The 14,401-nt window shown below is 36.2% G+C and overlaps 1 protein-coding gene across 1 annotated transcript in view; it reads right to left on the bottom strand.

Moving 5' to 3' along the window:
* The window catches only part of LOC137388752 (DNA mismatch repair protein Msh6-like), a 69,192-nt gene that overhangs the window by 15,025 nt on the left and 39,766 nt on the right, over positions 1–14,401 (bottom strand). The window contains exons 16-21 of the mRNA XM_068075205.1: positions 11,463–11,563; positions 5,926–6,096; positions 3,417–3,501; positions 3,043–3,097; positions 1,802–1,902; positions 620–849 (exon numbers count right to left, since the gene is read on the bottom strand). Of these exons, the coding sequence (XP_067931306.1) occupies positions 620–849; positions 1,802–1,902; positions 3,043–3,097; positions 3,417–3,501; positions 5,926–6,096; positions 11,463–11,563 (743 nt within the window). The remainder of the gene's footprint in view (positions 1–619; positions 850–1,801; positions 1,903–3,042; positions 3,098–3,416; positions 3,502–5,925; positions 6,097–11,462; positions 11,564–14,401) is intronic.

Raw genomic sequence — 14,401 nt, 5'->3', positions numbered from 1 at the left:
TAGCCTCATAATTTCTCATAAGTAATAGGTCTGCATAATTGGTGAAACCTTGCGACAAACCATGGTATCAAAATGAGTACCAGAATTGGCTGATGTCAATGGCAGTTTTAAACATGCTTGAGGTTTCTTTTTATATCACTTGGTGACTATTGCTAGTTGACTTGGTGACTATTGCTAGTCACGGTGACTATTGCTAGTTGACTTGGTGACTATCGCTAGTCACTTGGTAACTATTTCTAGTCACTTGGTGACTATTGCTAGTTACTTGGTGACTATTGCTAGTCACTTGGTGACTATTGCTAGTCACTTGTTGACTATTGCTAGTCACTTGGCGACTATTGCTAGTCACTTGGTGACTAGTGCTAGTCACTTGGTGACTATTGCTAGTCACTTGGTGACTATTGCTAGTCACTTGGTAACTAGCAATAGTCAATTGCTAGTCACTTGGTGACTATTGCTAGTTTGTAAATCCAAATTTCTGGATGATTAGTTGATAAAAAAATAAAAACAAGCTTCAGTTATTATCCAATGTTTTTTACAGAATTGTAGTTAATATCAGCTGTAATTGAAGCAAAAACAATAATAGTTATAAGTTTTCATATCTCATATTTATGTTTACCTTTCATCAAACTTCTTGAAAATCTTTCTCATTGTGTCTTTCAGGCCAGATATTTGTTTTTCTTCCGCATCCATTAATTCAGAGAGAAGTGATTTTGTTTCCATAGTAACATATCTCTTGTGACCCTTCTTTTGTCCCGTAACCTCGTAGTGACCTGGCACTCTCTTAGCAACCGTGTCTGGCACTTCCAACTGATACCGGTTCCTGCCGGTGCCTACGTAGGTCACACTCTGAAAGTAGACCATGCAGACACAAAGTCTTAGTGTAAATCCTTTATGTAAGGACTGACTATAACACTGAGCAAACCTTGACCTGACAGGTAAATAGCGCGGTCATGTTATCTAATGCTGTACACGCTTTTATTTAATGGAATACGTTATAAACCAATGTAAATAAAGCAATAAAGTCAACTACTACAAATATGTATTAATAAAGCCAACTTAGTCATTTTGAGTGCGAGTCAACACAAACGTTACGCGATTCCACATTTTCTGGCCAAATCCATCCAAACTTCACACACACATATGCTCCATGCCTTCCACCGGGTCACTAAAAACATTTGGTTTTGAAAATCGGGCTGGCGCCTCACCGATTTTCCTGAGAACCAACTGCTTAAACACCAACCAGCAGGTGATCTGATTAAAAACGTAGGAAAACTGGGGCATCTCTGGGCATACCGCTAGTTAGTAGTCAATGTGCTTCACGAAAACCACAGAGATTGAACTCGATGCAGAGACATTCAAACTGACTCGTGTCTTCTTGGATGCAATAATCAACTGAGTGACTTTTAGAAAGTGAAATAATTTTTTTTTTGTAAGTATCGATGAATTAATCTATTATTATCCAGAAGTTTCAATAACAAGATAAGAATAAAAAGACCAACTTACAAGTAGAAATGCGGTGGTAGCAGAAGTGAGATGAATTACCTGTGAATAAAATGAACAGTAGCCTACTCTCTTTTGTGCGAAACTGTTGAAACGGTGATTCAGCCTTTTTCACTAGCTTGTAGCTAGTAAAGATGAGATATTTTCAGACTGCGCAAAATCATCGGGTTATTAAGTATTTTTATGTACAAGTTCACAGACTTAAAAGTTAGAGCCTATCTATGATGGAATATAAACATAACATATTATTAAAATGATATTACTGTATGCCAGTAAGGCATACAGTAATATCATTTACCTGAGAGCTGAGAAGCTTTCGCTGGGATTTGAGGTACTCTGTCAGACGAGAATCTATAGACTTAATCTCTTCAACTGACTCGTCATATTCTTCTACATAACCTAGGGCAGAGAGTTTTGCTATGAAAGTCTATGAGAGGCTTTAGATGGAGCTGATCCAACTCCAAGCCAGTTGTATAATGACTAAATGACTGACTAAATGGTTGGCAAGCACTAAGTACTAGCTGCCATGCAAAGAGAATATAAACTAAATATGTAGCTGAAATACCAAAAGACAAGAAATTCTCAATCAAACTCTGAGAATATCTACTCCCCGCAAGGAATACGCACCAACTGTAAAAAAAGAAATCAATTACTTCATCAGTTAAATTCTCGAAACTAAGCTAACATATTTATTTGAAGGATTAACAATGAATCAACAATAACATTTCCTGTACAGGTAGAAGATAGTAATTGTTATAAATCAAAGAGTTGCTTTCAGGAATTGTCTTCATATGAACCAACAATTTCAGCGATTCCCTCCTTCACAATGTTCTTTAAAAATAATTAATGTTTATTGTTAACAACATTTTTTGTGCAAAAAGCTACTATGAGTTATACTATGAGTTATACTATGAGATACTATGGGTTATACTATGAGTTATACTATGAGTTATACTATGAGTTATACTGTGAGTTATATTATGAGTTATACTATGAATTATACTATGAGTTATACTATGAGACACTATGAGTTATACTATGAGATACTATGAGTTATACTATGAGTTATACTATGAGATACTACGGGTTATACTATGAGTTATACTATGAGTTATATTATGAGTTATACTATGAGATACTATGAGTTATACTATGAGATACTATGAGTTATACTATGAGTTATACTAAGAGTTCTACTATGAGATACTATGAGTTCTACTATGAGATGCTATAAGTTATACTATGAGTTCTACTATGAGATACTATGAGTTACTAGGAGTTATACTATGAGATACTATGAGTTCTACTATGCAGTAACTAATACCACTGCATGTACTTTTCAGAATAATCGTGTAGATAGCCATTCACTAAACTTAATCAGCACACCAGACGGTCACTCAAGGCATACTAGACTGCCAGGGTAGCAGTAGTGACAATTAAAGACTCGATTAGAAGCGACGCACTGTGCGACAGGTAAACACAAGTGTTTGTATGCGCTGTGTAAGAGGTAAATATAGGATGTCTGTGTCAAATGCTAACCTTTAGCAGGATGAATAGCACCAGCCTTCCTGGCAGCTTCATGATCAAATGCACCCTGTAACATAATCCAATCAAATCGCTGTCATAAACATGTGCATTGAAACACTCAAAAACCGAAATTTCCACTGATCAATAATTTCATCTGTGTTGACATTTAAAAACAAATCTATGTAACTGAAGAACATGGAGAGTTTGAAGAAAGACCGTTCCATCTATAATTGCGCCAATGTATTGTCCGCTTGGCTTTTTTACTCGCTTTGCTTTTTCAATCGGATAGGATACATGACCTTCTCAGATGATCTTGACAGATCACAATCACAGAAGCTGAGTCTAACTAAAGAGATATAAGACTGGAGGTAAAAGTATACACTCACCCTGAAGTACTTAAGTTGAGGTCGAATATCAGCTAAACGACCTCCGCCATCCTTGAAGTTAACGCACTTTCTAAGCAGAGTTGACCTAGAAGAGACAGCCCACAACTATGACTGCTATATGAACATGTCTCAACTAGTCTCAACTAGTCATGAACATGTCTCAACTAGTCATGAACTTGTGTACTAGCCACGAACTAGTACACAAGCGGAGGAATCTATTCCTATATACCCTAGGACACTTATGTATTCGCCTCATCTCACTTTCGCGGTGGCATCCTCTCGCGAAAATTTCATGTGCGAAACTAAACTATCATAACAGACGAGCGAAAAAGCGAAACTAAATAGCTTTGCTCATTGATACTGTAGAATGGAACTTTATAACGACATTTATTTTAACGTTTTTAACGACCACTATAGCATCGTTAAAATATAAACCAACAAAATAATTTGACTGTCAGAATTTATTACGTTATTATTTTGCAATTAATTATGATTGTTTTCCCATTAAGAATGATTTATAATGATAGGAATTTGATGTCAATGCACACGCATTAGTAGCGTTATCGTTTGTTGGGGACATCAATCAATGCAGTGAGCACCGTGTGTTGAAAGAAAATAAGACACACTGACACTCACACTACTACACAAGCAGCATGGCTCTGGAAAGGTTTGGATTCACCACTGACACCTCTTCAATAACTTGTAATTTTTTGAGATTTGTTTTGTTTCAGGTGATGTGACTGACGAGACATTTTTAAATTAAAATAGGCAAAACTTGACCGCAGTTACTTAATCTTTTGCAAACCTTTACAAAAGTAGTTAACAAAAATATTTTGCCTCTGATGATGATAATAACGATGCCTGCAAACTACTAGAAGTTGATGTTTGTCTCTATGACTTGGAATGAAGTGATATTCTACAGCGATAAAAACCGTGTCCATGGCCGTTGGGCAAATAACTTTTCGAATAACTGATGTTGAGGTCGAGTTATCTGAAGCAATTTTTCATTGCGTTGGAACTGACCAAACAAATCCGTTCGAGTTAACATTGTGTTTGAGATGAAATGTTACATTTTATCCAAGGGCGAGTTATCCGAGTTGGACTGTACTTACCGTAAAAAATTCCCAAAAAGTTGGGGCGGCTCAGCCGGCCAGCCGCCCCAGTGAAAACAGGCCTGTTGATAGTCCAAGAAACAAATGGCAGCAAGCGATCAAATTGCATTATCGACCTTGCCCACACCATTCTACCTGCGGTTCACAATTACAAACTAGTCGCAAATTGAATTTTTTTTGTCGGTGAACTAAACCTGAGGAATCTAATTATGTTTGTTCCACTGCATTTATTTTCACATCACTATATTTTCGCACTCATCAGAGCTGCAAAATTAAGTTGCTGCGAAATTTTACTCTGTATGCTACTCACGAAACTAAATACTAGCGAAATATAAGTATCCTAGGGTATGTAGCAACTAGTACACAAATCGCATTTCTTCAGATAATTGAAAACAAGCGCATCAAAACATCTTTGCACTTTTATCAAACATAATACCGTAACATTAGCATATTGAAAGCTAGCCAACTGTTGAATAAAGACAACACAAAAGAAAGAGAATTCCACTATATAGATCTTATATATAGATCTTATATAATATATCACTATATAAATCTTTCCAGGATTCGCAATTCTCAAAATAAAACTTGTTAAAGTAGACTCCGCCTTCACACAAATTTAGCGAAGTGAAATGGAGACGAACGCATTCAAATTTTCCTGTTTTAATGATTCCGAGTGGAAACAACTCCAAACCCATTTGAAGCATTAAAACATTGATTGGGGTGTTTGAGTTATGAATTTTTGTCTTAACTTCTTGCTAAGACAAAGAAATTAACATTTCTTTGTCTTAGCCAAAGAAATGTTAAGTTTTTTTAAATTGAGTCGTATAAGAACTGAGAAGTTTCACAATCAATGTTGGACTGTACAGTGCACCCTCGAGATACGATGTTAATCCGGACCAAGGCTGGCATCGTATAGCGAAAAAATCATATGTCGGGGTATAGAAACCATTGTAATTATACAAAGAAAAAAAAAGAAGGTAAAAATCGTCCAAAATTTTATAAAAATGCTGTACATATTGAAAATTAGTAACCAAATAGCATGTTAACTTTAGTAACTATAGTTACCTACAGTAGCTGCATTGTATTAAGTGCACCTAGTGATTATAATCTGCAATACTGTAAGATTGTAATCTTTGTACCAAATGCAGATCGTACGGTAACAAGTTCTTACCTTCAAAAGGTACGAATAACATAAACGTTGAATTCACCTCAAATAAGTTTAGCTTGCCAAAATCACCTTTAAAACCAAGTTTAATACAGAATAAAGAATACATTAACCTCTGCTCACGATACCACAATGCTACGAGAAAAAAACTCCTAAATTCTGGTAATTGATATCAAGAGGCCACCTGGGCAACTCGTTTGTGACAAACTAGAGGTAATATGTACTGACTCACACGATATTCACGGACTTGAAAAGCTCCACAACGCCTACAGCAGTTTTGAAACCTTCAAGGAGGGAGAGAAAGCTGTCAATCTTCCGTTTGTTGTAGATTTCACTCTCAAACATAATAGCTCTGCTATCTGGGTGGTTCTTGTTGTGCTTCGCATGACCCAGCGTATGCACCCTGCAGGTATAATCAACATACTTTCACAGATCAGAATCTAGCTTCGATCATAAAGACGTAACCAAGAGAAGGTAGCTTTTATACTGTGCCTAGCTGTGCTACCCGGCGTTGCCCGGGTAATAAAAAGTCTTTGGTCAGAAAATTGATTTGTATTTAACATATAACAACATTTGCCATTCTAACTTTCAAACTACATATCATGAGAAAAGTATTTCGTGTATATGCAACAAATTAAAAGAAAGAATTAAAACAACTGTAAAGGTTTTCAAACTTTGTCAAACAGCTTTTAAACTTCATATCATGAGGAAAATGTTTCGTGCAGGTCAAATAAATTTAAAAAAATAAAATGACTATAAAAAGTTTAGATGTAGATGTGAAATAATTAGCAAGTAATAGCTAAATTACGTCGGTTTGGCTACGATTACAATAAAAGATGATTCGCTAATGATACAATTAATACGAACTGAGAAAACAAACTGAAAATCCTGAATATTATGAATTAATAATAACAATTCTTGAATAGAAGTGTGTGTGTGTATAAAAAAGGTTATTTTTCCATCAGAAGCAATCCATCAAAACTTTGACACGGAGACAATATAATTATCCGCGCGAGAAAAATTGGCCTTGACCCCAGATATAGTAATCGAACCTTACGAAAAATATTTCTTAACAGGAGCACCGTAACGTGTGGCCACATCGGTAAAATAATCAGCGTGCGCTATAGCCGGAATGACAGATCCACAGACATACTTTGAGAAATATATATATAGAAGTACAGTAGAACCTCTACTTACGAAAGAAATTCGCTACGGAAACCGTTTTATGTAGAAAATTTTGTAAGTAGGAATGTATTTTATCCATAGATATATAAACCCAGATTGGGCAATAGGGAAAAAGCCTGTCAGACTTAAACAGTATGACGTAACGTCATTGTATTGTACCTCACGCTTGACTGCACTGTTGTTAACAATGGAGCTAATGGGAAGAATTTGACAAAATCACATTTATTTTCGCATAAAGACCTTCTTGGATACATAATCCAGTAAAATAAAGCAATTCTATGATAATATCTGATAACCACTTTAGATTAAAACTATAAAAGCTATGAATTGTTGCGAACAAATCATGAGCCATCTGGGCTTTATTTGCCATCCTCTCCTATCCCCATTCTCTATTTCCCCTTCTCCAAAGAAGAAGTGAGAAGGGGAAAAGAGAGAAGGGAGAAAGGAGAGGGGGGCAAATAGCCCACCCACTCAAAGAGCCAGACCCTGGCTAAGTAAATAGACTAATATCACGTTGAACTAAACATGACTAAATATGATGAGCCTGTGAAGTTTTGATCTGATCATGGAAATGGAATCAATGGCTTTCTTAGCTAGAGCTGGGATGAGACCAAGGAATGCAGGGTCAGACCAGACTCATGGTCAGCAATGAGGGCCAAGATCGGGTCGGACCGGGTCAGCACGCGCAATTTTTTATTCATTTAAGGTTAAGAGATAGTTCTATTACAGCCTAATGTTGTGACATCAATAAACTGAGATAAAAGAAACCATTATCACACTAATTATCATATTTTGTGACTTGGTTTATAAATGCAATCTACAATTTACGGCTAGACATTGGTGGATCAATGCTATTCAATGGGTGATAGATTAATGGCATGATTTGGCTAGTGTTTTTATAACAGATTTTATTTTCTACTGCTATTATAATCAACAAGAGATTAGTCAAGAAATACTTTACAAATATAGAAATAAGATAACCCAGCATAGTGGAAAGCAAAACTCCATCACTTCTCCAAAACTTCTGGTATTAGTGAAAGAAACTAAAAATAAAATAAATTTGCTGGATTGAAGGTTCTTAGATGCGCTTTTAAGTTCCTCAGGATGCCCTCGTTGTAAATGCCTCAATAGTATTGAGGTGGACAGTTCTTTGTAGCTCAAAGGTTGACTTGCAACAAAATTCACATTACAGTTATTTGGTATCAAAATATTCACCGTGTCTTACTCTGTTGTGTTGTAGGTGCCAAATACTTGGAAATGTGATTACAAGCATTTAAAAGCTAAAAAATGAAAAGCCGCCGTAGATTGGAATCTCATTATTTCCATGACGTAGTCATTACAGTTTGGTTATCGTCTTGTCACGTGATGTTCTCACGTGAATTGAAAAGCCAATAAAAAGCTAAATATAAAACTTATCTTAGCACTCTTTTATGACAAACACATCGGGTTTTACCGTATACCCCGTATCAAATATAGATGCTCGCTACTTTACAGTTTTGTTTTGGCATTATTCAATCGTCAAGTCGTAATCTGATCACGTGACCCAATACTTCGAAAATAATTTTTGCAGCAATTTTCGATTATCACAGGTGACCAACAGGCTTGTCATGATTATCAGACAATGATATGTACTCCTTTGAGCTAAGGTTAAAAGGTTTAACAATTTTTTACGGTAAGTTATAATATACCAGTGCTAAAAGTGACAGCATTACAATGATGATAAAACAGACACGTAAGAACAATAGACATGGTTTTATTGAATGCGTGAAGTATATTTATGAAAATATTTTGACGAATGAGGTTGCATGAAAGTGTCAGCGGAAACCATCCTGTAACAACTACGTCCCATTTGAGCCATTTTGGAAAGCGAATCCAAACTACGGCGGTCTCGTGTGGCTGCGATTAACTGTTCGTTTTTGAGCTTTTAAGAGCTTGTAATCACATTTCCACATTTGACACCTACAACACAACAGAGTAAGACAAGGTGAATTTTTTGATACCAAATAACTGTAATGTGAATTTTATTGCAAATCAACCTTTAAACAATAGCATGATGTTGAACCTCAGCAACTTCTCTATGGTAGCACTTAGTGCTAGCCTGGGAAAGTTTTTCACCAATCCAGCACTACTAACCAACACTCTTGTCGCTTTCTCACTGTGGTTGCAAACATCAATCACCACTGGCGAAAACAAAGTCAAGCCACCACGATTCTTAACTGTGATTAGGGAATTCGTTGCTTGGTTTACATCATAGTTAGTAACATCCACGATGCTAGTGATACAACCATCACATTTCAGCTTTGGTGACCTAGCCAGCTACATAGCCAGCTGTAAAATAATCATTCTGTCTCATTTTTGACTTAAGACATACTTGCATACTCATCATATTTAGTCATTTTTAGTTCAGCATGATATTAGTCCATTTACCTAACCAGGGTCTGGCTCTTTGAGTGGGTGGGCTATTTGTCCCCCCTCTCCTTTCTCCTTTCTCTCTTTCCCCTTCTCACTTCTTCTTTGGAGAAGGGGAAAAGAGAGAATAGGATAGGAGAGGGTGGCAAATAAAGCCCTGACGGCTCATGATTTGTTCGCAACAATTCATAGCTTTTATAGTTTTAATCTAAGGTGGTTATCAGATATTATCACAGAATTGCTTTAGTTTACTGGACTATGTATCCAAGAAGGTTTTTATGTGAAAATAAATGTGATTTTGTCAAATTCTCCTCATTAGCTCCATTGTTAACAACAGTGCAGTCAAGCGTGAGGTAAAATACAATGACGTTACGTCATGCTATTTAAGTCTGACAAGGCAACCGATGGGAATAGCTATTATTGGCCAATCTAGGTTTATATATCTATGATTTTATCCTATAAATGCTCTAATCCATTCCGAGCTTCCACAAAACTAGGATATAACATTAGTATAAATTATAAATACATGCAATGGTTTAAACCTGTAACAAATATGTTAGAATTATAGTATTATTACTACATAATAAATACAAAAAGGACACACTAAAAAGAAGAAAGCAGAAATAATGAATAAAAACTATGAGCGAAATGTTTGTTTACATTCGGCATTGGCCATCTAGACAAGGCTAAGAGAAGACCAAGGCTAAGAGAAGACCAAGGCTAAGAGAAGACAAGGCTAAGAGAAGACCAAGGCTAAGAGAAGACCAAGGCTAAGGGAAGACAAGGCTAAGAGAAGACCTAAGGCTAAGAGAAGACCAAGGCTAAGAGAAGACCAAGGCTAAGGGAAGACAAGGCTAAGAGAAGACCTAAGGCTAAGAGAAGACCAAGGCTAAGAGAAGACCAAGGCTAAGAGAAGACAAGGCCAAGAGAAGACCAAGGCTAAGAGAAGACCAAGGCTAAGGGAAGACAAGGCTAAGAGAAGACCTAAGGCTAAGGGAAGACAAGGCTAAGAGAAGACCAAGGCTAAGAGAAGACAAGGCTAAGAGAAGACCAAGGCTAAGAGAAGACCAAGGCTAAGGGAAGACAAGGCTAAGAGAAGACCTAAGGCTAAGGGAAGACAAGGCTAAGAGAAGACAAGGCTAAGAGAAGACAAGGCTAAGAGAAGACCTAAGGCTAAGGGAAGACAAGGCTAAGAGAAGACAAGGCTAAGAGAAGACCTAAGGCTAAGGGAAGACAAGGCTAAGAGAAGACAAGGCTAAGAGAAGACCTAAGGCTAAGGAAGTTGAACAATGGTGGTCAAAAGACGACGGTGTTGGTTTTGCTCAGAATAAATATTTTTTAAAACGTAGATAGAAAGATTTATTTGCATAGACACGAACTAAAAAACTGTCTTCATACAAAAACACAGAACTTGAATTGCTAGAAACAAAAGTTGTTTTTTACTCTGTATGCCATATATGATAACTCCAAGTCATACAACAAACGAAAACAAAGCACTTGTCGTGTATTGATTTTTTGCAAGCAAAAGAAACTGAGTAAGGCCCATTCTAAACTGTACCCATGGAAAGCAAGCGAACCAAATAGCGAAACTAACAAATAGTTCAAAGTACAGAATGCCTTCTGGTCTTTCATATCTAGAAATATTATTCGTAAGTCGAAGCAAAATTTCTACCAAAAGACATTTCAAAACTTGAAAATTTCATATGTAGAGTCTTTCGTAAGTAGAGGTTCCAATGTAATTTAGGAAATCGATAAAACCAAAAAGAAATTCCAAAGAAAAAGGCATTAGTTTACTCTAACTAATTCCCTTGCATAAAGTGGTTTCATTACATAGTCCTAGATTTAAATTTTTACTATTACATCATTTAAAATAATATAAATTAACTCTAACACGAGACGTTCAAGAAATGCTGCATATTTTTTACTTGAATATAACGATCGGCAATCAGTACATCATTTAACCAGACAAAATCTCCCATCATACAGAAATCTAAACATGATCTAATTCAAAACATTGTCTTTTCAACAAAATGACGAAAGCCCACTTTACAAGATTAAAAGCATTTTCAATATACTCGACAATTAAACATAGATCAGCTGTTGTCAGCTATGTCCGCTTTATAATCATAGCAGCAAATCCCTGCAATTCTACTCTCATTAACTTATTATCATTACTTGCTGAGAAGTCTCTCAAAGTCTGGTAATCTTTTCATCAAGCCCTCAAGCTGTGACAGATCGCCGATCTCCATGAGATTACTGATCGCATCCAGCCTATCCTACAGTGACATGTGAGTACAGTTCAGAGCATATCCAAAAACCCCTAACAGATGTACAGTGACATGTGGGTTCAGTTCTGAGCATGGTTAGCATTAGAAATATCATTTTCTCTCTTGCCACATTAGGGAGAGAAACAATATATACAGGTATCTCTATCCATATATATATATATATATATATAAATCTCAAAGTATGTGTGTCTGTTCCTCTGCACTTCAGTTTGTCCAGCTAGAGCTATGAAAATCTTGGAATTAAAAGCTCACATCGTGCTGGATTTGAACTCACGAAGATTGAAACTGCATGTTTAGAGACCCATCGTCTAACCGCAAGTCTACTAAGTCTCTAACAGTTACATAGCTGTTACTATATACTGTATACCGTATTCCCTTTTCTCGATTTCACACACTTAATGGCGTGTTAATTGCAACTCTATGAACTCTATTAAGTCTATGAAACATGATGCTTTTTTGTCCTCACCATGCTAGGGCTAATTTGTTTTCCGCCAAACGATATCAACAAACATTTCTCTCAAAATTAAAATTTGGTGCTTATGTCTCAGCTCAGCCTCCTCCGTAAGGGAGAAAGGGCTCGCAAACAGATAAGTGATAAAATTTTAGTAAAACGTTTACTAAAATGCAGATTAAAGCTTCCTTCAAATATGCTTTAGTAAACTAAATTCATTTAAGTTAGATTAAGCGTTCATGTTACATCTCTGTCTCAAAGGTAAGACCTCTGCACGTGGTACATTATAATGTTACATTTTTTTGCAGATCATAACCACAAAACGCACTAAAGTTATTGTAGGTAACTATAGTTACTAAGGTTAGTATGTTTTGTTACTATTTTTTAATGATGATTTTTACCAGGAAGTGATTGCATTAAATAATTACTACGGGTTTCTAAACCACTCTATACATTTATACAATATTTTCACCGTATGATGCCAACACTGAAACGAACTAAAATCATATAATCGTATACCAAATAAATTTTTACAGAAATTTAAGTTACATTTGTTTGAAAAAGTGTGAAAACCTGCACAGTTGTTATTTCTCTTAATTCATTTGAATTGCACAGCACACAAAACACTTTTCTCATGACATGAATTTTACAAATTAGAATGGTAAATGTTGTATATGTTAAATAAAGGAATTTTTTGTCCAAATACTTTTTTATTACGCGGGGTAATGCCGGGCATTCATCTAGTTATATTGAATAGTATCCTGACAGTACAGTCTAGTGTACGGGGACAACTTGCGGCTCCGGAGTCGCATGCGGCTCTTTCATCCCCTTGCTGCGGCTCCCTCTGACTTTGGAATTTTCTACTTTTATTGCCATATGCCAAGTAATTTATAAAAATATAGAAATTTTATCACTAGATTTTGTAAAATAATTCTAAAAATTGTAAGTATGGTGATAAATCAAACATTGTCGCTTGCTATGAGTCATTATTTACATTATGTTGTATTAGTACCTTATCACATGATCGTCATGTGACTGTAACATAAAAGCACCGAAAAACGTAGTAGCGGATTCGCCCGGAAGGTCAGACCGCTACGAGATACCTCCTGATATTATGTCAACGAACTGGGTTAATTAAACAATTAGAAATCTAGTAAGGCTGGCCAGCCACTTAGGTCTGCAATGCCGTCAACAACAATACTGACAAACAACAACACTAATACAGGTAGTACACTTCATAACAATTATGCCCCAATAAAACCACCCAAATTATTTTATTGTCTTTTTGCAGAAGTGTAATTTTGTTTTCTCAGCAGTTAAATCATTATACATGCCACAACTTTACGTTTTATGATGTAAACATTGTATAAAACATTAAAAGCCGAACAAAAAAGTTACATGTGGTGTTTATTTAATTTTTAATTTAACATATGAAAGGGGTTTGTGGCTCCCTGCGGAAAATGGGTCCAAATGGCTCTTTGAGTGGAAAAGGTTGCCAACCCCTGGTCTAGTGTGAGGTGAGAGATTATCAAGTTGATGCAGATAAAACACAGAGAATAAGTAGGTGCACAACTATTCAGAAACACCTAAAAGCTGTTGATTGGTGCAGTTGTTAGAGTGTCAGTCTATCAATCTGAGTGTTATGAGTTGGAGTCTTGTTGAAAGCAATATTTTATTCTGACCTCTAATCCTGACTTCACACAGATGGACAGACAGACAACGTTAACACTTTAGCAAAGAAATATTTTTGTTTACTGTATTTTAAACATATACCATGTTTTTTCTTTCCACCATAGACCTTGCTGTGTAGAAAGAGCGAAAAAACTGATTTAAATTAAGATTGACGGTGAGTGCTTCCCTTAAGGGATAAGGTAACGCGGGGTAACGCCGGGCATTCATCTAGTTATATTGAATAGTATCCTGACAGTACAGTCTAGTGTACGGGGACAACCTGCGGCTCCGGAGCCGCATGCGGCTCTTTCATCCCCTTGCTGCGGCTCCCTCTGACTTTGGAATTTTCTACTTTTATTGCCATATGCCAAGTAATTTATAAAAATATAGAAATTTTATCACTAGATTTTGTAAAATAATTCTAAAAATGGTAAGTATGGTGATAAATCAAACATTGTCGCTTGTTATGCGTCATTATTTACATTATGTTGTATTAGTAGTACCTTATCACATGATCGTCATGTGACTGTAACATAAAAGTACCAGAAAACGTACTAACGGATTCGCGCCGAAGGCCAGACCGCTACAAGATACCTCCTGATATTATGTCAACGAACTAATTAATTAAACAATTAGAAATCTAGTAAGGCTGGCCAGCCACTTAGGTCTGCAATGCCGTCAACAACAATACTGACAAACAACAA

Source organism: Watersipora subatra, chromosome 2 (genome assembly GCF_963576615.1).
Source record: "Watersipora subatra chromosome 2, tzWatSuba1.1, whole genome shotgun sequence".
Classification (NCBI taxonomy): Eukaryota; Metazoa; Bryozoa; class Gymnolaemata; order Cheilostomatida; family Watersiporidae; genus Watersipora; species Watersipora subatra.
Note: the sequence above shows the minus strand (reverse complement) of the source record. Positions and strands in the feature narration are given on the sequence as shown.